Below are 27,611 nucleotides of genomic sequence, written 5' to 3' on the forward strand. Positions count from 1 at the left end.
GTGGCTTAACTCCGCAGTTTTCAGACTTTTTGGTCTCTTTACATTCTTGGAGAAGGAAATGGCAACCCACTCCAGTACTCTTGCCTGGAAAATCCTATGGACTAAGAAGCCTAGTAGGCTACAGTCCATGGGATTGCAAAGAGTCGGACACCACTGAGCGACTTCACTTCACTTCACTTACATTTTTAGGGAAGACCAAAGAGCTTTTATTTCCGTTTCGTAAGTCATATCAGAATAAAACTGGAAATTCTTGAAAAGGATTCAAAAGGCATTTTTAAATAGCAATAATAAATGCATTACAGGCTAACATAAATAACCTATTTTAAGAAAAATTTTAGTGAAAGGAGTGTCATTATTTTACACTTTTGCAAAGCTCCTTGAAGTCCAGCCAGCTGGACACTCCTGTTGCCTATGCCTGGGGTCTGCTGTGATATCACAGACCAGGGAGCCTCTGGAAACCTCCCCCACCACCGGACACGCATGGGAGAAGGAAGTGGAAAGGCAGAAAATGTCTCGGTATGAAAATTTGACCTCATAGACCCGCTGAAATGGTCTCAGGAACGAGTGCCCATGTCACACATAAAAGATTAGCTCTCAAATTGTTCAGTGTGGTTATCCTGATTGAACATCCAGACCTCCCAAGGACTGGGATACAGGTATCCAAGGAACTTCAGTGACCAGGATCCTGGCATCTTAGCTCCACCACCGCTCCAATGGGAACCCCGACATCAGAGTTTCCCATTAGCCCATAAATGAGCGCTAAGGGATTATAGTGCCTCCCACATATCTTGGAGCAACTAATCCTGTGCCCCACAACTACCGAGCCTGTGCTCCAGAGCCCGCACTCCACAGCAAGGGAAGCCACCCACCGCAAGAAGTACACACACTGCAACTAGAGAGAGAGAAGCCCCTGCTCAGCACAACTAGAGAAAGCCTGCGTGCAGCGATGAAGACCCGGCACAGACAAAAGTAAATAAATACATTTTGTATTGTTGTTCAGTTGTTGTCCAGGCACTCAGTTGTGTCTGACTCTTTGCAACCCTAACGACTGCACCATGCCAGGCTTCCCCGTCTTTCACCATCTCTCAGAGTTTGCCCAGATTCATGTCCCTTGAGCTGATGATGCCATCCAACCATCTCATTCTCTGTCGTCCCCTTCTCCTCCTGCCTTCAATCTTTCCCAGCATCAGGGTCTTTTCCAATGAGTTGGCTCTTTGCATCAGGTGGCCAAAGTATTGGAGCTTCAGCATCAGTTCTTGCAATGAATATTCAAGATTGATCAACCTTATTCAAGGTTGATCTCCTTTAGGATTGACTGGTTTGATCCCCTTGCAGTCCAAAGGACTCTCAAGAGTCTTCTCTAGCACCACAGTTTGAAAGCATTAACTCTTTGGTGCTCAGCCTTCTTTAAAGGAATATTAAAAATAATTTTTTAAAAACAGAGTGTCCCTATCAGCCTGTGCACATGAGGGTGCAGAGGTGTATGCCTTGGTTCCTCCGTCCAACCTGAGGAAGACCCTAGCTCTCTGCCAGCCCTGCCCACTCGCCTCTCCTGAGACTCCCGGCCCAGCTTCGTTAGTTGCACTGTGGTCTCCTAGGAGCGCTTCATGCTCACATGTTCAGTTGTGTCCACTCTTTTTGACCGCATGGACTATAGCCAGCCAGGCTCCTCTGTCCATGGGATCCTCCAGGCAAGAATACTGGAGTGGGTTGCCATACTCTCCTCCAGAGGATCTTCCCAACCCCGGGATTGAACCCGAGTCTCTCATGTCTCCTGCATTGGCAGACGGGTTCTTTACCACTGAGTCACCTGGGAAGCCCCCTAGGAGCACTTAAGCGCCTGGAAACCCCCACGCCAGGCTGCTGAAGGGGCTTGGGAGGGAGAGGTTTTGTATTTTCTACCAGAGTGGAAAAGAACTGGCTCGGTCACCTGGGTCTCCAGACCTCTACAGGAGGTACTATAATCCCTTAGTTCCCATTTATGGTCTAATGGGAAGCTCCAATATTAGGGTTCCCGTGGGAGCAGTGGTGGAACTAAGACCCCAGGATCCTGATCTCTGAAGTTCCTCGGACACCTGTGTCCCAGTCCCTGGGAGGTCTAGATGTCAAATCCTGGTCTTATAAGGTGGGGGTAGGGGGGGTGGGGGGGGGACGGTTGTTGAGACCAAGGTCCCCTTCTTGTCCAGATGGCCTCGCTGACATTCTTAAGTTCTCTCCTGGAAAAGGGTCTCTAACACCTGGATTTGTGTCCCTAGAGGGGACGTTGACGTCTGGGTCTCCACCCCTACTGGAGACGGGTGCAGGGTGCCCTCCTTGTCCTGAGGAGCTGCTGGATGCTGAGTACTTTTAGGGAAAATGGGGTGATAGTTTCTTCCAGTGGGGTATATAGAGATAGAGCCTGGACTCCGGTGTTCCCCTCTTGAGGTGGGGAAGCCAACTTCGAGGTTCCCGTTCTCGTGGGCTAAGGGGGCTCAGACATCTGAGCAGCCCAGGACTCCCTTGCTTGGAACCCTCTACCTGAATATTCATTGGAAGGACTGAGACTGAGGCTGAAGCTCCAATACTTTGGCCACCTGATGCGAAGAGCCGACTCATTGGAAAAGACCCTGATGCTGGGAAAGATTGAAGGCAGAAGAGGAAGACAGAAGACCAGATGGTTGGATGGCCTCATCGACTCAATGGACATGAGTTTGAGCAAACTCCGGGAGATGGTGAGGAACAGGGAGGCCTGGCGTGCTGCGGTCCATGGGGTCGCAAACAGTCGGACACGACGAAGCCACTGAACAACAACCGTGGAAAAGAGCAGAGTGGCTGACGCTGGGCAGGACCGAAGGGCGGAGACTCCGTGGGCGGGGCTCCAGCAGGCCCCACCCCCGCCCGCCGGCGCTGTCTCCACGCATCCAAGTCTGCGAGGCCTCGGCGGGCGCGGAGAGCCTAGCGCCACAGCCCGCGCGCCCCGCCGAGCCCGGCCCGCCCCGGGGTCTATGGGGCCGCTCCTCTGCGCCGCCCGGCCGGCCCCACGCCGCGCCCGGAGCCTGCCCTCGCGGTCAGGTAACGAGGCGGTGGGTCTTGCAGGTAGGGGATGCCAGGGGGCAGGTATGAGAGGACAGGAACTCCTGAGTCCTGGAGGTGAAGGGGACCCGGACTCCAGTGTCCTGGGGGCTAGGGCATCGGAATGCCTGTCTCGGGCGCACGGAGATTGGGTCCTGGAGAAATAGGGGGCTGGGGGATTTGAACGCCAAGATCTAGGGCATTGGGGGACCTGGCTGGGGAGGCTTGGGGGTGGCGTGGATGTGGGGAGCGGGGCTGGACCCTGAATGCCTAGCCCTGGAGGAATGAAGACCTAATTAAACATGTTTCCGGTTCTGGGGAATCTGAATACCAGGACACCTGGGCTCAGAATTCTGGATCCATCCTGAGGGCTACCTGGGGCTGAGGAGCTGGCCGCTGCATCAGGGGTCTTCAGGGAGGAAGTTGTGGTTGCGGAGATTTGGCGGCCTAGACACGTGGCATCACCCCCAGGGGTTGAGGGGTGGTCCCTGGGGAGAGCATCGGGTGGGGTCCCTAGTTTCTGTCCCCCCCGCCCCTATCTCTTTAACCGAGCCTGGGAAATAGGCGTACCGCAGATGCGAAAACCAGACTCCCGGGATGGGCTTGTGGTGGGAGCAGGTCCCCGGGGTAGAGGGCTCTGGGGGCTGGAGCCGGTCTCGCCTGGGCCCCGGCGAGGCGCCCGCCCCCCGCCCGGCTTGGGCATGCTTGGCACGCAGCTCGCGGGCCGGTCGGATCCGTATGCGCGCCGCGTGCGCCTATTGGTATGCGGGAGCCGGCCCGGCGCGGGCGTGAGGCGGGCGCGCTGGCGGGCGGCGCGGGGGAGGCGGCGGCGGGGCACGTCCTCACCCTGAGTGAGCTTCGCCCGGAGCCCAGCACGGTGAGAGCTGCGGGCTGTGTAGCCTGGCCTCCGGGTAGGAGAAACTGAGGCCGCCTCCCGCGCAGCTCCTCGCCGGGACCCTGCACCCCACCCCGCGGACCTTGGTTTGCCTACCAGGTGTCCCACGCGCCCCCTCGGCGCTGAGCATTGCCTCCCGCTCCTTCCCGCTGCAGGAGACGCGGCTCTCGAGTCCCGCAGGCCGCTCTGAGCCCGCCTGAGCGGGTCCCCGCGGAGATGGCGGCTCCTTACCCCAGCGGTGGCGGGGGAGGTCGCGGCGGCAGCGTCCCTTGGGACTTTCTGCCGGGGTTCGTGGTCAAGGCCCCGCCGGGACCCTGGTGAGCAAAGCCCTGCCCCTCGGGCCGTGGCCCCGCCCCAAGGCGGGATCCGACAAGGATTCACATTCACCTTCGCCCCGCCCCTCGGGCCGTGGCCCCGCCCCAAGGCGGGATCCGAAGAGAATTCACACTCACCTTCCGCCCCGCCCCCTCGGGCTAGACTTTCTCACCCGGAGTTGTTCTACCGAGGTTCTGCAACTCACCGTACACTGGGCGTTCGGTTCCTAGCCCCCTTTTTCGGGACTCCTACCCAACATTCTTACCGCTCCCCTCTCCTTCCTCCTCCCCGCCAGCATTTACACCCCCAAGTCCTGCCCAACGGCTGGGCAGAGAAGTCATTCTCAGGCTCTGTCCCGACCTCCAGAGTGTTGAACCCACTTCCAACGTCCCGTTCCCCTCGTTCTCGAGGCCCCCGCCCCCGATCCCGGAGTCCCCGGGCCCCGCTGACGGTCCCTCCGCGCCGCCCGCCCAGCCTGCAGGCGCAGCGCAAGGAGAAGTCCCGTAACGCTGCGCGCTCGCGGCGCGGAAAGGAGAACCTGGAGTTCTTCGAGCTGGCCAAGCTACTCCCTCTGCCCGGAGCCATCTCCAGCCAGCTGGACAAGGCGTCCATCGTGCGCCTCAGCGTCACCTACCTCCGCCTGCGCCGCTTTGCCGCGCTCGGGGCGCCGCCCTGGGGGCTGCGGTCTTCGGGGCCGCCGGCGGGCCTAGGTGAGTGCGCATGCGCGGGGGCGGGGTCCTGGCGCGCTCCCCCGGGGCAGGGGACTCGGGGTCTGAGCTGCGTGCTAGCTGTGGCCAGGTTCCTCCACCCTAAAGGAAAGGAGTACAGAATTTGGAGTCAGACCTTTTGTGTGTTGCTATCAGACGGCTTCTGCTGTCCAGGCCTCAGTTTATTCATCTGTAAAATGGGCTCACCAGGTAGGGACGGTTTCATGAATTCTGCCCTGGCCATACCAGGGGTCATGCCACTAGTAAGGGCTATTATTTTTATTAGAGGAAATGATTCATGATTCTCACAAAGGAGACCCGCAGCTGCATGAGTGGGACAGAGAGGACCCAGCCCGGGCCTCCCATCAGCTAATGAGCAAGAAACACCCCACACTCATACCGGAGGGACCCCAGAGGGAACACAAGGACTCTGGCGTCTGAATTCCCAGCCTGGGTTGCGGGAGGGGGACAGAATAACACGGCAGGTAAGATGGCGAGCTTCAGTAAGACAGAGGTCCCTGTCCCCGCTTGGCCATTTCCCAGCATTGTGACACCCGGGCAGGTCGCCTCACCTCTCTGTGCCTCATTTGTGAAATGGAAATCATGATGAAGACCCTTCCCTCCCCAGGGCTGAGAAGAGAAAAAGGTCTACCAGGTAATAAAGACCGTAAACACACCTGGTTCAGAGTAAACAGCCAGTGTGTAGCACTTACTGTTATCAGTGGCTGGTGTTTAGTCACTCAGTCGCGTCTGACTCTTTGCGACCCCATGGACTGTAGCCCACCAGGCTCCCTCTGTCCATAGAATTCTCCAGGCAAGAATACTGGAGTCGGTTGCCATTTCCTTCTCCAGGGGATATTCCCGACCCAGACAGAGATCGAACTGCGTCTCCTACATTGGCAGGCGGATTTTTTTTTTTTTTTTTTTTTTTACCGCTGAGCCACCAGGGAAACCTTTATCAACGGGCACCTGCAGGTTTATTGAGCATCTGCTGTGTGCCTGCTACTGTTCTGAGCTCTCTGGACCCAGCCGGAAACAAACTGGATAAAAAGTCCCTGCCCTGGACAGGCTGACATCCTACTCCCCAAGACATGATAAGGAAATGCAATCTATAATATGTTAAAATATAGAACATGTAAAACACAGATATATATATAGATAGATATCTACTTTCATTATTATTCAGACTTCATTACACAGAGTGTTACGTTATTGTTATTACTTCTATTTTATGTTTTATTGCTTTACTCTTACTACTAGAAGTGTGCGAATCGTGTTCTTCAGAGGTCTCAGGTAACAGGGACAGGGCATCCTAGGCAACTGCGCCCCCCACCCCACCCCAAGATGGATTGTCCTTAGGGTGGGGTTGGAGGGGCCCCAATTCCCCTCCTGCCCTGGTCTGGGGGGAGGGTGGGGGAGAGAAAATAGCATTGATTAAGTTCGCAATAAATCACCATTTAAATTTAAATAATCCGGCTTCCCAGGCGGTAATTAGGCGAATTGACTGGCGCGGAGAGAATGCGGCATTAGCGCCGCTGATTACTGTCATTACCGCGAACAACATGTGCGCCGGCGGGGGATAAACATCTTGTCTATTGTCCCCAAGCCCCGGGGAGAGAAAGGGAGGGGGAGACGCTGAGAGCCCCGCCGGCGTCCGGACTCCCCCTTCCCCGCTTGCCGGGATGGGTTATTCGAGGGGGCAGACCACCGACCTTAGCAACCCCCTTGCCTGTAGGTGGGAAGGTGGGGCAGGACAGTGTGCCGGGGAGGAGCTGCGTGGACTCCCCCCAAAATTAAGAAATGGGGGCATCTGTTCTCCCGGGGTCTTCAGCAAGAGGCCAAGAACCTGCTTCAACAGTTCAGATGGGGAAACCGAGGCCAGTGACTTAGTTGCCAGAGAAAAGCACAATGTAGGCTCTCTAAAGGAGGGGGGACTCCCACGTTCTCCTCAAAAATACTAGTAATAATATACGCCGCAGACACTGGGTTGAGCACTGAATCCAAATTCACTTGCTTAATTCTCTTAGAAATCTTCAGAGGGAGGCAGTGTTTCGATCCCTGTTTTATAGAACTGGAAAACTGAGACCCAGAGAGGTGATGCTGTTTGCCCAAGGTCACACAGTCAACAAGGGACCCAGATGAGATTCAAACTCAAGTAGCCTGGCTCTGACACCCACCTTCTCTATCACCATACTAGGCATATGTGTGGGTCTCCAGGGATGGGTTCTGGGTTGCTGGGCTTGGCCTCTCTCTGGGCCTCACACTACCATCTGTAAAATGGGATCACAAATGTTGAAGTCTAGCCTAGGGGCTCTGAGTCTGAAGAGAAGACATCTTTGATCTCCTATCAGTCATTCACTGTCATTGATTCAACTGTGCCAGGCAGTGTTCTAGGGGCTGGGGACATCGCAGAGAACAGGACAAAGTTCCTGCCCCGGGAGGTGAGCTACAAACCTGGTCTCCTGCCCTCTACCTCCCTAATGTCACCTTTCTACCTCTCTAATGACTTCAAGCCCTTGCCCCACGTTGGCCGCCTTGCTGTTCAGAGAAGCCTGCTTCCACCCCAGGGCCTTTGCACCTGCTATGCTTCCACCAGGAACCCACATTCCCTTAGAATGTGGGCTTTTCAGTCAGGCTTTCCCCAACCACACTATTAAAAATAAAAGGGACTTCCTTAGTGGTCCAGTGGCTAAGAGTCTGCACTCCCATTGCAGGGGGCCTGGGTTCAATCCCTGGTCAGGGAACCCGATCCCACATGCTGCAACAAAAGCCCACATGCCACAACTAAGACCCGGTGAAGCCAAATAAACAAAAAATTACAACCCCCTGCTCCCAGCACTTCCTGTCTCCCTTTCTCCCTTTTCTGTCTTTTTTCTTTACATAATACTTATTGTTACCTGCTATTACATATTTCTTATTTCTCTTGTTTAATTTTTTAAAATATTTGTTAATTTATTTGGCTGTGCCAGTTTTTAGCTGCAGCATGTGGGATCTAGTTCCTTGACCAGGGATAGTACCCAGGCCCCCTGCACTGGGAGCTCGGGGTCTTAGTTACTGGCCCACCAGGGAGTCCCTTCTCTTGTTTGTTGTGTTTCTCCCCTACAACACCGTGTTTGCTGAGCCTAGAATAGACCCTGCACGCAGTGAGGGACCACTAAATATTTGCTGGGCAGCTATGGAGCTGGGTGGGGGCTTCCCGTGTGGTGCAGCGGTGAAAAATCTACCTGCTAATACAGGAGACACAAGAGACACGAGTTCGATCCCTGGATTGGGAAGATCCCTTGAAGAAGCAAATGGCAACACACTCCAGTATTCTTTCTGGGAAAATTCCATGGACAGAGGAGCCTGGCAGACTACAGTCCATGAGGTCAAGAGTGGGACACGACTGAGTGAGCAGCAGCAGCAGCTGGCTGTGCCGTGTGCATGCATGAGCCCACCCAACTCCAGCCCTAGACCCATTTCACAGATGCAGCCAAGGAAAGTACAGGCAGGAATGCACCTGCTCCAGCCCCTCAGGCTTGCTTCCAGGAGCAAGGCACTCTGATGAAGGCAGCGGGGCTCCTTCTCTCAGACTGCTACAAGTTCCTGAAGTCCCAGCCCTTTATCCCCCCTAGTCTAGGACAGCAAAGCCCTCAGGGCAGTTGAGGATGGGCGGTGGGGGCGGGACCCCCGGGTGAGGCCTTAGCTTCTCCCCTCGGCCCCTCAGCGCCCCCTCTGGTTTGGAGGGAAGATGACAACTGGGGCAGTTTTATTCCAGGGGAGGCTGACTTGATAGGAAACGCAGCAAATGTTTGTTGAAAGAGTGAATGATGGCTGGGGTTTGGACGTGAACGAGGAGCAGATCTGGGAGGGACAGGGGTTGAGGTATTTCTGGGAGAGACGGGGGAGGGGAGGGGAGAAGGAGGAAGCGGGGAGTCGGTGGACTTGGGGCGGGATGGGGCTAGGAGCCATAAGACCCCTCAAAGACCCCTCAGTCAGGGATGGGGAGAGACCCAGGGGACAGGATAGGGGAAGAGCGAGTGGCTGAGCCCTCCCCACTACACGCACCCCCATCCCGACGTGCCCATTAACGCTGTTAATTGCAGCCGTTCAGTCTGACCTGGGCTGATCCTGTGAGAGGGAAAATGAAGGAATTAGCAAAAATGACAGGGGAAAATTGCGACAATTAGCAGCCAGCATTGTTCCCGCCTGTCACCCGGCTGGTTCCTGCTGTATCTTGGGGGAGGGGTCCCCATCATCACCACCACCCCTCAGTTATTGTCCCTGGAACTCCAGGCGGGGGGCGGGGGGGTGGGAAAAGGGTGTGAACAGCCGTGAGGGTGTCGGGGGTCGCTCCTTGAGGGAGGAGGCGTGGCCAAGCTGGGGTGGAGCTTGGGGGCTGCGTCCTGACTGGGGGGGAGGGGGGTGGCGGTCCGCCGCCTGGTGTTTTGATGGTCTGGAAATCACAATAGTAATCAGGCTATTAATACTGATCCCAGGTTGTTTCGGGAGCACCTGCTGCGTGCCCGCCCCTGGTAGGCCCTCTCTGTTCCCTAGGCGAAATGAATGCTCAACATCCCCTAACGGATCAGCCAGTCCTCTTAGCAAACCCATTTGACAGAGGAAGAAACTGAGGCCCAGAGAAGTGAAGGCACTGGTCCCTGGGCACACAGACAGGGGGCAACAGTGACTGACCCCAGACCTGGATCCTCAGGCCAGCAGGAGCCGGGTGCTTGGGGACCCTTGAGGCCACTGACTCCCCGATCTGGGCACAGGCCCCTTGGGGAGTCGTTCTCTGCAAGGTCCAGCCTGGATGTCTGGAGCCCTCTGCTCTTGACTCTTGGGGGGATGGACGGCCTGTGTCTCTGCCTCCGTCTCCTTCACCACCTGTATCTTCCTGCCACTTTCCCCGTATGTCTCTCTGTGCATTTCTTTCCCTCCGTCTCTCCGTCTCTTTATTTTTATTTTTAAAATGTTCTGTACTGATGGTGGCCTGCGGGATCCTAGCTCTCCAACCAAGGATCGAACCCATGCTGCCTGCGTTGGACATGGGAAGTCTTATCCGCCAGACCTCGGGGGAAGTCCCTGTCCTTCCATCTCATCACATCTCTCTGTCTTTGTCTATCTTTATCTCAATTTCTGTGTCTATATATCGCTCTCTCTCTCTTTTAAAAATTTTATTGGGGTAAAATGTATGTAACATGACATTCACCGTTGTACAGCGTGCAGCCAGCGCGTCTATCTGGTTCATGCTCATCACTCTCCTAAAGCCCTGTGCGGTTCACAGTCTCTCCCAGCTTCTCCCGCCCCTCCCTCCAGCCCCTGGTGGCCACTAATCAGCTTCTTGTCCCTGGATATGCCTGTGCTGGGTGTTTCATATAAATGGAATCCTACACTATGTAGCCTCATGTGTTCGGTTGCTTTCACTCAGCATAATGGTTCTCAAAGTTGCTTTCTGTTACAGCGTGGATCGGGACTCCATTTGTTTTTATGGCGGAATGACATTCCACTGTATGAATTTAGCACGTTTTACTTATTCATTCAGCAGTTAGTAGACATTTGCACTGTTTCCACCTTTTGGCTATTAGGAATAATGCTGCTATGAACATTCACGTCCAAGTATTTGTTTGAGCACCTGTTTTCCGTTCTTTGGGATATGTACCTAGGAGTGCAATCTCTGGGTTATATGGTCATTCTTTGGGGAAGAAAAGGGCTACCCACTCCAATATTCTTGCCTGGGGAATCCCATGGACAGAGGAGCCTGGAGGGCTACAGTCCGGGGTCGCAAAAGACTGAAACGACTGAGCAACTAAACAACAAATAGTAATTCTATATTTAACTTATTGAGGAATCGCCAAACTATTTTTCCAGACTGGCAGTATCGTTTCCCATCCCCACCAGCAACACACAGGGCTTCCGATTTCCCCACATCCTCGCCAACACTTCTTTTCTTTTTCTTTTTTTAAATTCTAGCCATCCTAGTGGGTGTGAAATGGTCTCTCATTGTGGTTTTCATTTGCATTTTGCTAATGACTAATGATGTTGAACATCTTTTCATGTGCTTATCGGCCGTTTGTGTATCATCTTTGGATTACCATCTATTCAAATCCTTTGCCCGATTTTGATTTTGGCTGTGCTGTGCAGCTTGCGAGATCTTAGTTCCCTGACCAGGCATCAAACCCACACCCTCAGCAGTGAAAGCGCTGAGTCCAAACCACTGGACTACCAGGGAATTCCTCTTTGGCCCATTTTTAAAATTTTAATTATTAAAGGATAATTGCTTTACAGAATTTTGTTGTTTTCTGTCAAACCTCAACATGAATCAGCCATAGGTGTAGATATATCCCCTCCCTTTTGAACCTCCCTCCCATCTCCCTTCCCATCCCACCCCTCTAGGTTGATACAGAGCCCCTGTTTGCGTTTCCTGACTTGGCCCATTTTTTAACTGGACTCCTCATCCTTTTGTTGTTGAGTTGTAACGTCCTTATCTCTTTCTCTATTCCTTTGTATCTCTGTCCATCTATTTGTATCTTTGTCTCTCAGTGTCTCTCTATGTCCCTATCTCTCTGTCTCTTTTTCTCTGGTTCCTTTCTGCTGCATTCTCATCCTTCAGGTCTGAGCTCAAAGGCCCCTCCTTCAACAGGCCCTACCCCATTTTTCTTTATTTCATGCCACCTATTCAATTCTCCCTAGCACTGGTCACAAATGATAGTTCTGTATTTGTTAGTTTCCTGCTCATTGATATCTGCCCTGACTGAGTACCCTGTGAGGGCAGGGATGGGTGTCCTGGTCACCACCCACTCTGTCTCTAGCACTGCCCAGTGAAGGGCAGATGCTCAGGGCATTTGCTGGAGGACTGAATGGATGAATGAATGAATCCCTTTCTGTATCTCCTGGTGTCTCTCTGTCTCTGTGTGTCTCAGTCTGTCCCTTCTCACACCCTGGGTCTCTCCCTGACAAGGCCCCCCAGTGCCTCATGACTGGGTACGAGAGAGGGAGATATGTAGCCTGCTTCCCTGGGGGTCTTCCCAGAGGTCAGGGGTCAAACCAGTAGGCTCTAGCCTTACCCCTCACTCTCCCCCCAGCCCCAGGCCGCAGGGGTCCCGTGGCACTGGTCTCCGAAGTCTTTGAGCAGCACCTGGGCGGACACATCCTGCAGGTGAGGCCCCTCCCCCGCCTGCTGCTCCTTGCTGCCACCTGGTGGCAGCCTTGGGAGAAAGGCACTCTTCTCTCCAGCCTCAGCCTGGGGGGAGCCCCAGAACTGGGAGGCAGGCTGCTGGGGCTCCCCTTTCTTCCTCCTCCTCCCTAGGGCCACTGAAACTCTTTACCCCGGATTAACCCATCGCAAGCAGAGATCCAGATTTCAGAACCTCTTATAGATGCCGTGTCCTCCTCTACCCACAAACCGCCCCCCCCTCTCTCCCCACTCTAGTCCCTGGACGGCTTCGTATTTGCCTTGAACCAGGAAGGGAAGTTCCTCTACATCTCAGAGACAGTCTCCATTTATCTGGGTCTCTCACAGGTAAGGGGCCCGCAGCAGGCTGCCTGGCCCAGCTCAGCTGCCATCTCCCTTGCCCGCCCTCCTCTCTCTTGGCCTCACCAAACCAGCATGAAAAAAAAGGATGGGCTCCTAGGGTCCCAAAGTGTGTTCCTTGGGACAAAACATGACACCAAATGCAGAGGAGGATTTTTAAAGTAATAGGTTGATTTGAAGAAAGCCAATCAGCAGAAAGGTAAGTTTGCCTGTGAGTGGTCACCAAATGTACTGATATTTACCAAAACGTGTTTCTTCTTAACACTTTTAACAAATAACTTTATTTACTTATTGTTTTTGGCCGTGCTGGCTCTTCATGTCTGGGCTCTCCCCTGGTTGTGGAGAGCGGGGCTTACTTACTCTAGCAGTGCTGCATGGGCTTCTCCTGGCGATTGCTTCCCTTGTTGTGGAGCAGAGGGTCTAGGGTGTGTGGAGCTCAGTTGTTGTGATCCTCAGGCTGTAGAGCCTGGGCTCAATAGTTGTGGTGAACCTGTGGTTATTAGCACAGGTTGTGGTGCACAGGCTTACCTGTTTTGCAGCATGTGGGATCTTCTTGGACCAGGGATCGAACCTGAGTCTCCTGCATTGGCAGGCAGATTCTTTACCACTGAGCCACGAGGGAAGCCCTATTCTTGACACTTGTAAAGGATTTCAGCCATTCGTATTGGGAGGACTCAGGTTTTGCCAGCTTGGAGGATTTTGGGGGGCATCTGAGTTGACTGGTTTGCATTTTGCCTTGATTTCAACCCACTGTTTCTGCTCCAGCTCCTGAAGCTGGTGTCTGAGAGGGAAAGGAGGGCAAAGAGAAGCCCAAAGCCCCATCCCCGGAGTCCTGGCTCCTTGTGGCATCTTAGGTCTTGCCAATCCAATCAATGCAAATTGCTGCCAACTTTTAGCATTTTTACAGAGATTTTGACAAATGGCAAATTTAGAAAATTCAGTGCATTGGTTTTTGGCTTTTGTGAGCAGCTCTTCAGTGAGTTGTTGGAGGGAGGTTCCTGGAAGAGGAAGACCTTGAATGGGGAATATGGACAAGAGGAAGGGAAGGATAAGAGTAGAGGGAAGGCTGGAAGCTTGTGTGTGTGTGGCGTGGGGGGTGCTTAATGAGAATAGAGGGAAGCATGCGACCCCCAAACCTGGGGGCAGTGGGAGCATGGGAGGTTTCTGAGCAGAGGAGGGCCATGGTCCGAGGAGTACCTTATGGAGGGGTATGTGTGTGAGGACTGAAGGGAAGAAAGCCAGGGAGGACTCTGGGGAGGAGCACACAGGGAGAAGATGGCTGCCGGCTCGGGGACCGCGTGGAGATGAGGGGACCGCTGCGAGAAATCTGCGGGTTGAACTGAATGTAAAAATCTAATTAAAAGGTTCTAACACTTTAAAGAGTTTGACAGCCATTCCACTGCTTGTGTCGATTTCCATTTCTGCTGGGACATCCTGTGAGTCATTTCAGGGCGCAGTTGTTTGCCGTATGGGGGTGAGAGTGAGTAAGCAGGAACTGGGTAAACAGAGGCTATGACACCCCCGTTCCAACCCCCTCCCCTCAGCTTCTTTTATTTTATTTGGTTGCACTGGGTCTTAGTCGTGGCACCTGGGCTCTAGTTCCCTGACCAGGGAACGAATCTGGGCCCCCGCATTGGGAGCGCAGTCTTAGCTACCGGACAACAGGGGAAGTCCCCTCCCCCCAGCTTCTTCATACTGGAGGTAGGGGCAGAAAATCCTTAGTAATCTCTGGGTTTGAAGTGAGAGGGCACGGGAAGAGCCTAAATTTATATTCTCCTTTTACAAAGTTTAAGTAATTTTTATTTTTCTAATGAAAACACAAGACTGGCATGAGACACACCTGCTTATAAGGCGGGCTAGCGACGGCGCTCCCCTCACCGGTCCCCTGCACGCCCCCTCCTTCGCCGGCAGGTGGAGCTGACGGGCAGCAGCGTCTTCGACTACATCCATCCTGGGGACCACTCCGAGGTGCTGGAGCAACTGGGGCTGCGGGCCCCGACCCCCGGACCCCCAACCCCACCTTCCGTCCCCTCCTCTTCCTCCTCCTCCTCATCTTCCTCTTCGCTTGCGGATACGCCTGAGATCGGTAATTCCCAGGGCCCCCCAAAAAAGAGGCCTGAGGGACACTGGGTACAATGTCTCCAAATATGTCTTCTTTAAACAAAAACACTCTTGTTAAGAGTTGTGGCAAAGCAAGTTTTTGTAGAATGAGTCAGAATCTAAATTGAAGGAGTAAGACGTGGCTCCCTAAAATTACCTAAGCTCCCTAAAGATGCCTGAATCCCCAAGACTGGAGCTTTAGAAAGACCCCCTCTGACTGCAGAGTGGAGGCGGGTGCTTGTGGGTTATTATTTACAACGCGTGCTTATTGGACATTTACACGTGCCCTGCTCTTAAGGACATAATTTTATTAAATCCCAACCACAAACTCACTAAGCAGAAACTGATGATCTCCATGTTACAAAGGAGGAACCTGGGGCACAGAGAGGTTAAGTGTCCCAGGTCACACAGATGTAAGTGGTCGAGCTGGACTCTGGCCCAGGTTTGTCTGACTTCAGGGTCTGCGCTTCTAACCCTTCTCTCCAGTGGAAAATTCCACTCCGTGTTGGGGAGGGAGGTTGTTGGAGACTACACTGCAAGTTCCTTTTAGCTCTAGGATATTGGGGGACTGAGGTTGTCTTTCTCATAAATAGGCTTTTCTTGTATGGGGTTTGCTTTAAAGGAAAATCCCGTCAACTATCAGCAGTGTTTGCAAGCTTGGGAGATGTTTGTGACACATGTGGGACTTGTTGGCAAGCGTGATTATATTTACACCTGAGTTTGAGGCCCAGACAGGGTTATTTGGGTGTAAGCCTATTTATAAGACTGCTTCACAGGGTTTATAGAATAATCTGTATTTGTGAGGCTTATTTGTTCCGATAGCCGGAGCCCCCAGTCTGTGCTCAGCCCTTTGTTGGGTAGGGTTGGAGACACAGCGGTGGCTAGAGCCCCAGCCCCACCCTCCCGAGGCTCACAGTCCAGTGGAGGAGACTGAACTGTCCCCAGGCAGTGATGGCCCAGAGTGGGCAGGGCTGGGGTAGGAGAGACCCCAGAGGGGCAGCTGACCCAGCCTGGGGGTCAGGGAGGACTTCCTGGAGGCGGAGATGTCTGAACTGAGACCTGGAGGTTGTGGCTAGAAATGATGTCATTAGAAGGTAGTGCTTGCCAGACTTAGGCCATGGTGAATAGCTGGGCTTTCTCCCAAGGGTACTAGGGAGCTATGGCAGGTTCAGAGCAGAGGTATAGGGTCAGATCTGAGCTTTAGAAAGAGGTGCCGGTGAGAAGGAGGGGAGCTTACTCTAAGGTGTCAGCAGGCTTGTAGAACCATCAGGTGTGTCAGAGTGATTGTGGTCATGACCCTCTGTCTGCAGAGGGCTGGGGAAGCCTGTGTGTGTCCGCTTCCGGACCCCATAACCTTCCTTCCGCCCCAGAGGCCAGTCCCACCGAGGTATCCCGGTCCTCCCGGGTCCAGGAGCGCTCCTTCTTCATCCGCATGAAATCCACCCTCACCAAGAGAGGGCTGCATGTCAAGGCCTCGGGGTACAAGGTGGGTGTGAGCTCTCCGCGCCCAGCGTCTGTCTCCCGTGTCCCCTCCCCAACCCTATGTTCCTGCCAGCTATTTCCCGGGGGCCCCAGGGGCTGGGGACGACGGTCAGAGCCAGGCTCTGTGGCCAGGTTGTGGTCCCCGCGCCCAAGGGCCCCGCCTTGCCCCCGCCCCCGACACAGGTCATCCACGTGACCGGCCGCCTTCGGGCCCGTGCCCTGGGCCTCGTGGCCCTCGGCCACACGTTGCCGCCAGCTCCACTGGCTGAGCTGCCGCTGCACGGACACATGATCGTCTTCCGACTCAGCCTGGGTCTCACCATCCTTGCTTGTGAGAGCAGGTACCGGGGTTGGGGTCAGAGGTGGGCCGATGGGGGCGCACGGGAGGGGGGGGGGCGGGGAGTCAAAGAGGCCAGGGGTCAGGAGGCTGCGGCCCTGGGGAGACGCGGGAGGCGAGAAAGCGGCGGAGGACCGCCTATAAGAGGAGTGAAGGCGGGACCTGCGGGGATGGGGCGGGGCCTACAGGGATGGAGGTGGGGCCTATGAGGACGACACGGGGCCTTGGGGCGGGGCTTCTGGGATGGAGGCGGGGCCGTGTCCTGTTCCCAGGCCAGGTCCTCGGTTCGCGGAACCCTCCTGCAGAGCTCAGCTGTTCTTGATCCTCTTTCTTTCTGCGTCACTGGTCTCTCATCTCTTATCCACTTTGTTTCCCGCACAAGGCAGTGGGGGGGAAATTATCAATAAATAGCGAAATCGTTTCCACAATTCAGGGGTCTCCGGAGTGTCCGGGGCCACCCCACACCCACGAATGCCATCTGCTCAAATGCCCATAGCCGCCCTAGAAGGGTACACTATTATTTTAAATATTTTCCCGCCCATTTTAAGGGGGAAAAACTGAAGCCCAGAGTACTCCAGAGCCAGGGTTTGGGCGCTGAGTGACTCCAGAACCAACCCTGCCCCCTTCTCCCCATCCCATGGTCGCGGACCCCTTCTCCCCACCTCTCTGTTGGTCCTGCCCTCAGGGTCAGTGACCACATGGACCTGGGGCCCTCGGAGCTAGTGGGCCGCAGCTGCTACCAGTTTGTCCATGGACAGGATGCAACCAGGATCCGCCAAAGCCACCTGGACCGTGAGAACCCCTCACCCTAGACCTGAGCACCCCACCACCCTGCTCCCTGGAAGTCCTTCTTTGAGGCTGACCATGGTCTCTCCTGCTGCCAGCTCATCACAGGACGAGCAGCAAGGGAGTCGTCCCTGAGCAAAGTCTCAGGAATTGGGCGGGGGGTGGGATTTATGGGGACTGGGGTCTCTCTGACCCAGCCTTCAAACTCCAGGGGCCTCGATGCCAGATTCCCTCTCAGTCTTTCTGACTTGGGTTCTCTCTGTCTCCCTCTCCATGCTCTGCCTTTCTCTTTTCCCCACCATCTCACCCTTCCTGTTTCCGTATCACCCGCCCCCTCTCTGCCCCTGTCTCCCTGTCCACCTGTCTCTCTCTGTCCATCCCACCCCACCCCATCCCTTCCGGTCTCTCCTGGTCCCTGGGCTGGGCCCAGTGCTGGACAAGGGCCAAGTGATGACCGGTTACTACCGTTGGCTTCAGCGTGCCGGGGGCTTCGTGTGGCTGCAGTCCGTGGCCACCGTGGCTGTGAGTGGGAAGAGCCCTGGAGAGCGCCATGTGCTCTGGGTCAGCTATGTGCTCAGGTGAGGGTTGCCCACCCCCTCTCCCCATGAGGAGCTCAGAACTCCTTCCAGAAGATTCTGCCAGCTCTTCCCACCTTTGGGTGGGAGCTCTCAGGGAGGGTTGCTAGACAAGTCTAGGGGGGTGAGGTGGTAAAAACATGAAGGGGAATGGAGTCCAGTGAGAGTGAAGGCCTGGAGGAGAAGAGACCTTCCTTGCAGGAGGCAGAGAGGAAGTGATGGTCTCTTCTAGGGAGAAACACAGATGCCAAGTGGCCTCAGGCCTAGGTGGATTCTGGGGCACTGGGGGGCCATGGCAGGCAATATCCAGGAGAGGGACAGAACAACTGATGGAAAGAAACTAGAGGTGGGGAGGACATTCCGGGCCGAGCACAGACAAAGCTCAGAGTCCCGGCTGACCCAGCTGAGGAACCAAAGGGAGCGAGCGCTCTGGGCTGGAGTAGAGTCCCCAGAAACGAAGCTGAGGATGGTGGTGGGGCACTGGGGAACTGTGAGAGGGTTTAGAGCTGGAGGCAGTCACAGTTATATCGGCTTTGTGAAAGGACCCTCTGGCTGCCATGAAGATGGAGGTCTGTCTGTGGGACAAGACAGGCTGGAAGCCTAGGGACAGGGAGATGCCAGGCAGCACGGGTGGAGGGGGTGGCAGCCACCAGGCCATCTCTGGCTTTGCGGGGCCTGGGACTGGGTCTCTGGGAGGAGCAGCAGGTTTGGAAGGAGGATGCTGAGGTCAGATGAGCATGCGGTGCCCAAGGGGATACTTATGGTGACATCCTGCAGAGGTTTGGCCTCAGGAGACAGAGCCAAGCTGGTCTAGACACCAACTTGGAGTCTGGGATCCAATGATGAGGCCTAAGTGCCTCCGGTGGCGGGGGCGGGGGGGTCCCCAGTCACTGTAGTGGGGGGAGGTGCCTGCTCTCAGAGGGGGAGGGGAAGTCTACTAAAAAGACTGGTGGGCAGGAGGAAGGCTCCCTTCCCCAGAGGCTGGGTGGCCTGGGCCCCTAGCTCCCAATTTCATGTGTTTTCCCAGCCAAGCTGAGGGGGAGCAGACACCTCTGGATGCCTTCCAGCTTCCAGCCAGTGTGGCCCGTGAGGATGCATCCAGCCCGGAGCCAGAGCCCACAGGTGAGCCCCACCTCCCAGCCCAGCCCCTGGGAGGCCCTGAGCAGCCTCCGGGACCTGTGCTGTCCAGTGTGGAGGCTATTTACAGTAAAAGTACAGTTCAAACTCAGGAGTTCCCTGGAGATCTAGGAGTTAGGACTCTCGGCTCTCACTGCCACGAGCCTGAGTTTAATACTCGCTTGGTGAACCCCACAGGCCGTACGGTGTGGCACAGAATAATCATAAGTAGTTTCAGTTCCATTTCCTTAGTCGTACTCCCTACATTTGAAGAGCTCAGTAGCCATAGGTGGCCAGTGCAGATATGAACACGTTCATCCTCACAGGAAGTCCCCTTGGATGGCCTGGGTCCAGACCGGAGCCTCTGACCTCTGGGGCCTGGTCACACTTTGTGGTGGGGGCCAGCCTGCCACACTGTATGGTATTTAGCTGCATCCCTGACATCCACCCCCTCGGATCCAGGCGCATCCTTCTCCCCAGCTGTGACGACCAAAAATGCCTCCAGACTTGGCCAACTGTCCCTGAAGGGACAAAACCACCCCAGCGGAGGACCATGGAACGTGGCCCCATTCTACAGATGGGAAGGCTGAGGGCTGGGGATGAGTAGGACAGCACCCTTCCAAATTTTCCTCTTGCAGAGCCAGAGCCTCCAGTGGAAGGAAAGCAGGCCGCCCCTCCGGAGGAGGACGAGGCCCCCCAGCCCCGAGGCAAACCTATCAAAATGGAGCCCGCCCCCGGGGAGAAAGAAGACCCAGAAGACAGTGAGGACGAGGAGCCGTCGGGCCATCTGGCCCCAACGAGGCCCGAGTTCACGTCCGTTATCCGGGCGGGGGCCCTGAAGCAGGATTTGGTGGGGCCGTGGGGCCTGGCGCCTCCTGGGGACCCCCCGCCTTCCCTCCTGCACACCGGCTTCCTGCCCCCAGTCCTGCGGGGCTTGTGCGCACCAGGCACCATCCGCTACGGCCCTGCTGAGCTGGGCCTGACGTACCCACACCTGCAGAGGCTGGGCCCGGGCCCCGCCCTCCCAGAGGCCTTCTACCCCGCCCTGGGCCTGCCCTACCCGGGGGCCCTGGGCACCAGGGTGCAGCGGAAGGGGGATTGAGGACTCGGACAGCCCTCCACGTGGCCGGACAGGGAGGACGGGTGGGGACCCCAAGGGGACAGGGGGCAGGGCTCTCAGCCCCTGTGAATTAAACATCTGCTCCCGCTCTGTGGCCACGGAGCTCCTCTTCTCTCCTTCCTCCTTAATTATCTCCACGTGCCCCCCTTGCCCCTCCCCTCCCCTCCCCTCCCCCTTGGCTCAGCATCCCCACCAAAGAAACCACCACTCGGAATCTGGAATGCGGGAAGGGTCAGGTTTTAATGTCCTGGTCCTCCGGGCCAGGCTGGCCAGCGCCCGGCCGATTCCCCGTGGCTCACTCAGGTGGAGGCCGGCCTGCCTCATCAGGCCCTTCGGCCGCGGTGGTTCCGTCATCCTCGGGTACCAGTTCTACATCCAGCTCCAGCTGGCCCATGTAGAGGCCAACAGCACAAGCCCAGAGCAGGCCGGCAGCCAGCACGGCCCCCACGCCCGCGGCTGCGCCCCCCACCGAGAGCTGCATGGGCCCCCGCAGTGCCGCCAGGCCCACCACGTAGGAGGCGCCGCCCCACACCACGCATAGGCCGCCCAGCAGGAAGAAGCCTGTGGGACAGAGAGGGGGACCGGGGTCAGGGAGCCTGATCCTGGGGACCCAGGGGGGTTGGGGCCCTGGTGGCATTAGAAAGGTGATGGGGCGCACTCAAGGGCAGGGTGAAGGGTAGTACAGAGCCAAGGTTGGGGACATGAGAGGGAATCAGAAGGGGTGGCTAGGGCTTGGAGGGGGGAGGCCTGTCTGAGAGCAAAGATAAGATGGGAGTCGGGGCAGCATGAGGGGCTGAGACAGGGACCCACATCTTTGCTGAGAAGTCAAATTGGAAAGGGCACGGACCCACAGCCCTGCCCTGAGCCACCCCATCTGGTGGGTCCGGTGCCAATGAGGTAGGGATGAGGTGGGGAGGAGGACACTCACAAATGAAGGAGGCACTTCTGGTGGGGGAAGCAGGAGGGGTTCATTTACTATGGGGGGATGACTGAGTGGCGCAGGACAGAGTCTAACTTTCAGGGTGCAGGGGGTCTACACTCACCATAGGCAGCCTCCCGGCCCATGTCGCTCTGCATGAAGGAGATGACCCCGATGCCCGATGCCAGGAGGCCATTGCGGAACCACGAGAGGAAGGCTGGGGGTGGCGGCAGGGCAGAAAAGTCAGCGTCAGCCCAAACCCTGCCCTCAACCCCCCAGTCCGGATAGTCCAACCGAGGGGTGCCTCTTCATCCTACCACCCTGTGCGGCCCTAAATCCCCACCTTGTCCAGGCGGCCCACCTACCAAAGTCTATCTGCCCCAAACCCTCTCACGTCTCCATCTCCGAGTCCCTCCCCACCCCAAACTTTGCAACACCAAAGATGCAAGACATGAGTTGAGGAGGATCTAGGATCAAAATTCAGAACCTGAATCTGAGGACCTGATGCTGGGAAACATTGAGGGCAGGAAGAGAAGGGGGTGACAGAGGACGAGATGGTTGGATGGTATCACCGACTCAATGGACATGAGTTTGAGCAAGCCTGGGGAGATGGTGGACAGGGAAGCCTGGCCCGCTGGCAGTCCCATGGGGTCGCAAAGAGTCAGACATGATTGAGCGACTGAACAACAAATCAAGACAGGAAGATCCCAAGAGGCCATGTGGGTCAACGTCGTTGCCACACGTGTATCCCCCATGGGCTCGCCCCGCCCCACTTCTTTCTCACATCCCAACAAATTGTTACCCCCCCCCCCCCCCCTTTCCCAGGCCTCTCTCCAGCCTCCCCTTCAGCTTTCTGAAACCTCACTGCTGGTGGGTATGCTCCTCCTCGATGTCATTCACATCCATTCAAGTCCCTGGTATGCCACTAGCGGGACTGGTCGGGTTACAATCCCCCCAACCCCTGTCCCATCCTGTACCTTGACCTCCTCTCCAATCAGGACCTCCAAGGCCCACATGAAGCCCCGCCCCCTAAGCCAAGGGCACCACGCCCTCCAATCAGTCGAGAGGTTTTCTTCTATTGGTTGTTCCCTCTTCCAATCCGGAACTTCCCTCCTCTTCTGTGGGGCTCTACGCTCCCGCCTTATGCAGAGTGGTCCCCTAACCCTAACTGGCCCCTCCAACCAGGCCCCCTCTTGCATTCAACTCCCCCGCCCGTAGCCCTCTTTGGAAGCCTCTCCCATCTAGACAGCGCAGTTGGATAAGCCTCCCTGTCCTGGCCCGACCAACCTCTCCAATTTCTACTGCAACCCATAAACCAGACCCACCGTCCCATCCGCAAGCCCTTCTCCTGTGCGCACAGACTGCGCTCCTACGGCCAGCCGCTTCCCTGCGCTTACACGGAAGCCCTTCTCCCTTCTAAGCTCGAGCCCCGTTTCCAGCAGAAATCCCACCCCCATCCTCCACTCGTGCGCGCGGGCAGGTTGGCTAGGCGGAACCCCGTCTCCCATCCAGGCTGACCCCAGCTCCAGCCCCAGACCTGTCTCATGCGCCTTCCGGAGGAGCCAGGCGTCTGCGCGGTCCAGCTCGGACACGGGGGGCGGCGAAGCCCCAGCGCGGGGGCCATGGCCAGGGGCAAAGGACCCCCTAGCGCCCCCGCTCCGGGGCCGCGGAGGCGGCAGCAGCGCCCCCCGGAAGCGGAGTCGGGCAAGGCGGGCGGCTCGAGCCCACCACCAGCCGCCTCCCATGGTTCGCACTACGGTCGCCGAGCCCCGCCCCGCCCCATGGGCCGCCCGTAGGCTGAAGTACACGTCACTCAGGCTTAGCCGCCTATCTATTGGTTGTCCACGCGCCACTCAGGACCAGTACGCACTGTTCACTGGTCGAAATGGTGGTGATCCCTCCTCTGTCATCTGTGCCGGTATTGTGCGTCCCACCTTGCTTCGGGGATGGACTGCGAATCCCAGCGTTCATTGCATCGAGGGAAGGCCTGTCTTCAGAAGCTGGAGGCGCAATGTCTTTCGGGACTTGTAGTTTTTATTAATAACAATTCTAACGGCCAAAAAATCAAAACTCGTGGTACTTAATGTAGAACGTTTGCAAAATCTCGAAGACTCCAAAGGAGAAAGTAAAACTCATCACTGATCCCACCAATGAACGGTTACTGGTAATATTTTGTTGTATTCCTATCCCGTCTTTTTTCTAGACGGGTGTAAAAGATTGCCGTTAGACAACTTAATTTTTTTCAGGTAACAGTCAATAATGAACACTGACCAGTGGCACTGAATATTTTCTCACTGCATAATTTTTTTAATTTAAAAATATTATTTATTTTGAACACAAGATGCAGGTTACAAAGTGCATCTAATGAAAAGAAACACACAGTACCTCCGTGGGGATCTAGTGGTTAAGAATCCGCGTTGCAATGCAGGGGACGCAGGTTCGATCCCTCAACGCAGGTTGAGATCCCACCTGCCACAATTAGGACCTCTTGCAGCCAAGTAAATTTAAAAGAATAGATGACCCCAATGATCTTCACATTTTGTATACAGTCACTCCCCACATCACATCAGGGCTGGTCTGTGTGACCAGTTGAATACTGTGGAAGTGACAGTGTGACTTCCAAGACTGGATCTTTTAGGTCCTTTATGACTTCCACCTTGTTCTCTCTAATCACCTTTTCTGTGGGAAACCAGCTACTGCATTTCGAGGATACTCAAGCAGCTTTGCGGAGAGGCTCACGTGGAGAGGAACTGAGGCTCCCTGCAAACATCCAGCAACAGCATGCCAGCCACACGATTGAATTTAATTGGAAGTGAACCCTCCAGCCCCCATCAAATCTTTGGGTGATCCTGGCCCCAGCCCAAGGTCATGGGAGACCCCAAGCCTGAACGACCCAGTTAACTCACTTCTGTAGGATTCCTTTTTTTCCCCTCATCACACATGTGGGATCTTAGTTCCCCAATCAGGGACTGAACTCATGCCTGCTGCATTGGAAGCAGGGAGTCTTAACCACTAGACCACCCGGGAATTCCCCAGATGTTTTAAATGAGCATCTAGTGATGTCTCTTCCAGCTTAAACCCTCCCATGAAGGGGAAGACCTTCCACAGCTTTCCATTGCCCCCCTACTAAAACCATGACTACACGACCTGCTGGGCCAGGCCCCTCTTGCCCTCTGCTCCTTCATCTCCCACTGGGAAGAGCTTGGATTTTATGGAGGGAGAGGCAGCTTGGGGGTTAAACTTGGGGAGGGAGTTCAAATAGGCTGATAGTCTAAAAGATAGTCTGCCTGCTGGCAGTGAACAAGCATTAAATGGGCTTAAATGGGAACTGAAAATATTTGAAACACATTATTCACATTCTTGGCTGGTGAGATGGTTTAGGCAGATTGTGAGAGGGGGAGAAATTAAATACCAGAAAGGGTCAGAGAAGAGAAAACAAATCCTTTTTAAAGAGACAGAGCTGGCCAGTGGCCTCTGCACTTGTGATTAGATCAGTGGTTCTAATACGAATCGTCCAGGAACTTTGTTAAGACAAACATTAATGCTCCAGCCCCACTCTGGAGCCATGCCACCAGGACCTGTGGATTGGAGGGTGGGACCAGGCACTGGTGGCCTTTTACAGTGAATATATTAATATTTTTATTCACCACAAGAAAAGAAATGATAATTACATAATGCGATGGAGGTGCTCCAAGATAGTGGTAGTAATCACACTGCAATGTGTAATTGTATGTACAGATCACTGTGTGTCAAATTATCATAGTTACAATACAATCTCATACAGTATTCTATGTCAATTATAGCTCCACTAAAAAAAAAAAAATATATATATATATATATTTTTTTTTTTTTTTTGGTGCATCACTTGGCTTATAGGAATTTAGTTCCTGGACCAGGGATTGAACCTGGACCCTCCTCGGCAGAGTCCTAACCACTGGACCACCGGGAATTCTCTTAAAATTTTTTAATAAAATAATTGTACTTATTTATTTTTGGCTGTGCTGGGTTTTTGCTGCTCCTCGGGCTTTTTCTTGAGTTGTGGTGCTCAAGCTTCTCATTGTGGTGGCTTCTCTTGTTGCCGAGCACAAACTTAGGGCACGTGGGCTCAGCAGTTGCAGCTCCCAGGCTCTAGAGCACAGACTCAGTAGTTGTGGCTCCTGGTTTTAGTTGCTCCGCAGCATGTGGGATCAAACCCATGTCCCCTGCATTGGCAGGTGGATTCTTTACCCCCAAGCTACCAGGGAATCCCTAAGATTTGTTTTAAAAGAATATATTTGTATCAAGAACTGATTAGATGTCAGGGACTGTTCCAACATCTCTGGACACAATAGTGAATTCAATAAACCAAAGAGATAAACAAGAGGTAAAGAATAAGCTTTGGTGGCAGCCCATTTCAGAATGTGGAGGCGGATTACAACTGCATATTGTGAAGCCCATAGATCAGCCATTTATTCAGGTCGTCCTTGAACAAGATTTCAATATTTTGTCCAATGAGGTGTTCATGGCTCATTCCTCACCATCTGTTTTGCTCTGAGCAAGCTTAAGTCTGGCTTCTCTTCTCCCCAGATCAGATCAGATCAGTCGCTCAGTCGTGTCCGACTCTGCGACCCCATGAATCGCAGCATGCCAGGCCTCCCTGTCCATCACCAACTCCTGGAGTTCACTGAGACTCACGTCCATCGAGTCAGTGATGCCATCCAGCCATCTCATCCTCTGTCGTCCCCTTCTCCTCCTGCCCCCAATCCTTCCCAGCATCAGAGTCTTTTCCAATGAGTCAACTCTTTGCATGAGGTGGCCAAAGTACTGGAGTTTCAGCTTCAGCATCATTCCTTCCAAAGAAATCCCAGGGCTGATCTCCTTCAGAATGGACTGGTTGGATCTCCTTGCAGTCCAAGGGACTGTCAAGAGTCTTCTCCAACACCACAATTCAAAAGCATCAATTCTTCGGTGCTCAGCCTTCTTCACAGTCCAACTCTCACATCCATACGTGACCACAGGAAAAACCATAGCCTTAACTAGACGAACCTTTGTTGGCAAAGTAATGTCTCTGCTTTTGAACATGCTAACTAGGTTGGTCATAACTTTCCTTCCAAGGAGTAAGCGTCTTTTAATTTCGTGGCTGCAGTCACCATCTGCAGTGATTTTGGAGCCCAGAAAAATAAAGTCTGACACTGTTTCCACTGTTTCCCCATCTATTTCCCATGAAGTGGTGGGACCAGATGCCATGATCTTCATTTTCTGAATGTTGAGCTTTAAGCCAACTTTTCACTCTCCACTTTCACTTTCATCAAGAGGCTTTTGAGTTCCTCTTCACTTTCTGCCATAAGGGTGGTGTCATCTGCATATCTGAGGTTAGTGATATTTCTCCCGGCAATCTTGATTCCAGCTTGTGTTTCTTCCAGTCCAGCGTTTCTCATGATGTACTCTGCATAGAAGTTCAATAAACAGGGTGACAATATACAGCCTTGACGAACTCCTTTTCCTATTTGGAACCAGTCTGTTGTTCCATGTTGCTTCCTGACCTGCATACAAATTTCTCAAGAGGCAGATCAGGTGGTCTGGTATTCCCATCTCTTTCAGAATTTTCCACAGTTTATTGTGATCCACACAGTCAAAGGCTTTGGCATAGTCAATAAAGCAGAAATAGATGCTTTTCTGGAACTCTCTTGCTTTTTCCATGATCCAGCGGATGTTGGCAATTTGATCTCTGGTTCCTCTGCCTTTTCTAAAACCAGCTTGAATATCAGGAAGTTCACAGTTCACATATTGCTGAAGCCTGGCTTGGAGAATTTTGAGCATCACTTTACTAGCGTGTGAGATGAGTGCAATTGTGTGGTAGTTTGAGCATTCTTTGGCATTGCCTTTCTTTGGGATTGGAATGAAAACTGACCTTTTTCAGTCCTGTGGCCACTGCTGAGTTTTCCAAATTTGCTGGCATATTGAGTGCAGCACTTTCACAGCATTATCTTTCAGGATTTGGAATAGCTCAACTGGAATTCCATCACCTCCACTAGCTTTGTTCGTAGTGATGCTTTCTAAGGCCCACTTGACTTCACATTCCAGAATGTCTGGCTCTGGGTCAGTGATCACACCATCGTGATTATCTGGGTCGTGAAGATCTTTTTTGTACAGTTCTTCTGTGTATTCTTGCCATCTCTTCTTAATATCTTCTGCTTCTGTTAGGTCCATACCATTTCTGTCCTTTATCGAGCTCATCTTTGCATGAAATGTTCCTTTGGTATCTCTGATTTTCTTGAAGAGATCCCTAGTCTTTCCCATTCTGTTGTTTTCCTCTATTTCTTTGCACTGATCGCTGAAGAAGGCTTTCTTATCTCTTCTTGCTATTCTTTGGAACTCTGCATTCAGATGTTTATATCTTTCCTTTTCTCCTTTGCTTTTCGCTTCTCTTCTTTTCACAGCTATTTGTAAGTCCTTCCCAGACAGCCATTTTGCTTTTTTGCATTTCTTTTCTATGGGAATGGTCTTGATCCCTGTCTCCTGTACAATGTCACGAACCTCATTCCATAGTTCATCAGGCACTCTATCTATCAGATCTACGCCCTTAAATCTATTTCTCACTTCCACTGTATAATCATAAGGGATTTGATTTAGGTCACACCTGAATGGTCTAGTGGTTTTCCCTACTTTCTTCAATTTAAGTCTGAATTTGGCAGTAAGGAGTTCATGGTCTGAGC

At 54.0% G+C, this 27,611-nt stretch overlaps 2 protein-coding genes across 2 annotated transcripts; one reads left to right on the forward strand and one right to left on the reverse strand.

The window, feature by feature from the left end:
• Positions 1-4,107: 4,107 nt before the first annotated feature.
• Positions 4,108-20,095, forward strand: NPAS1 (neuronal PAS domain protein 1). Its single transcript, XM_019978678.2, has 11 exons — positions 4,108-4,263; positions 4,736-4,971; positions 12,033-12,106; positions 12,380-12,469; positions 14,393-14,567; positions 15,952-16,067; positions 16,247-16,404; positions 17,086-17,192; positions 17,617-17,764; positions 18,789-18,883; positions 19,516-20,095. The coding sequence occupies exons 1-11, from the start codon at positions 4,163-4,165 to the stop codon at positions 19,977-19,979; spliced, it is 1,764 nt and encodes a 587-aa protein (XP_019834237.2). The 5' UTR covers positions 4,108-4,162; the 3' UTR covers positions 19,980-20,095.
• A 123-nt stretch (positions 20,096-20,218) lies between these two features.
• Positions 20,219-22,693, reverse strand: TMEM160 (transmembrane protein 160). Its single transcript, XM_019980181.2, has 3 exons — positions 22,454-22,693; positions 21,041-21,133; positions 20,219-20,558 (listed from the first exon to the last, which is right to left on the reverse strand). Exons 1-3 carry the CDS (start codon positions 22,659-22,661, stop codon positions 20,293-20,295), a joined length of 567 nt encoding a protein of 188 aa, XP_019835740.2. The 5' UTR covers positions 22,662-22,693; the 3' UTR covers positions 20,219-20,292.
• Positions 22,694-27,611: the final 4,918 nt, after the last annotated feature.

The sequence above is a fragment of the Bos indicus genome, chromosome 18, assembly GCF_029378745.1.
Source record: "Bos indicus isolate NIAB-ARS_2022 breed Sahiwal x Tharparkar chromosome 18, NIAB-ARS_B.indTharparkar_mat_pri_1.0, whole genome shotgun sequence".
NCBI lineage: Eukaryota > Metazoa > Chordata > Mammalia > Artiodactyla > Bovidae > Bos > Bos indicus.

Bases quoted from the DNA above. Each gene is read 5' to 3' on its own strand.
- NPAS1 (XM_019978678.2), top strand. From the start codon at position 4,163: ATGGCGGCTCCTTACCCCAGCGGTGGCGGGGGAGGTCGCGGCGGCAGC. The intron at 12,470-14,392 runs GTAAGGGGCCCG...CTTCGCCGGCAG, and splicing joins TTTATCTGGGTCTCTCACAG to GTGGAGCTGACGGGCAGCAG. The intron at 14,568-15,951 runs GTAATTCCCAGG...CTTCCGCCCCAG, and splicing joins TGCGGATACGCCTGAGATCG to AGGCCAGTCCCACCGAGGTA.
- TMEM160 (XM_019980181.2), bottom strand. From the start codon at position 22,661: ATGGGAGGCGGCTGGTGGTGGGCTCGAGCCGCCCGCCTTGCCCGACTC. The intron at 21,134-22,453 runs GTCTGGGGCTGG...CGCCACCCCCAG, and splicing joins CCGGAAGGCGCATGAGACAG to CCTTCCTCTCGTGGTTCCGC. The intron at 20,559-21,040 runs GTGAGTGTAGAC...TCTGTCCCACAG, and splicing joins GGGCCGGGAGGCTGCCTATG to GCTTCTTCCTGCTGGGCGGC.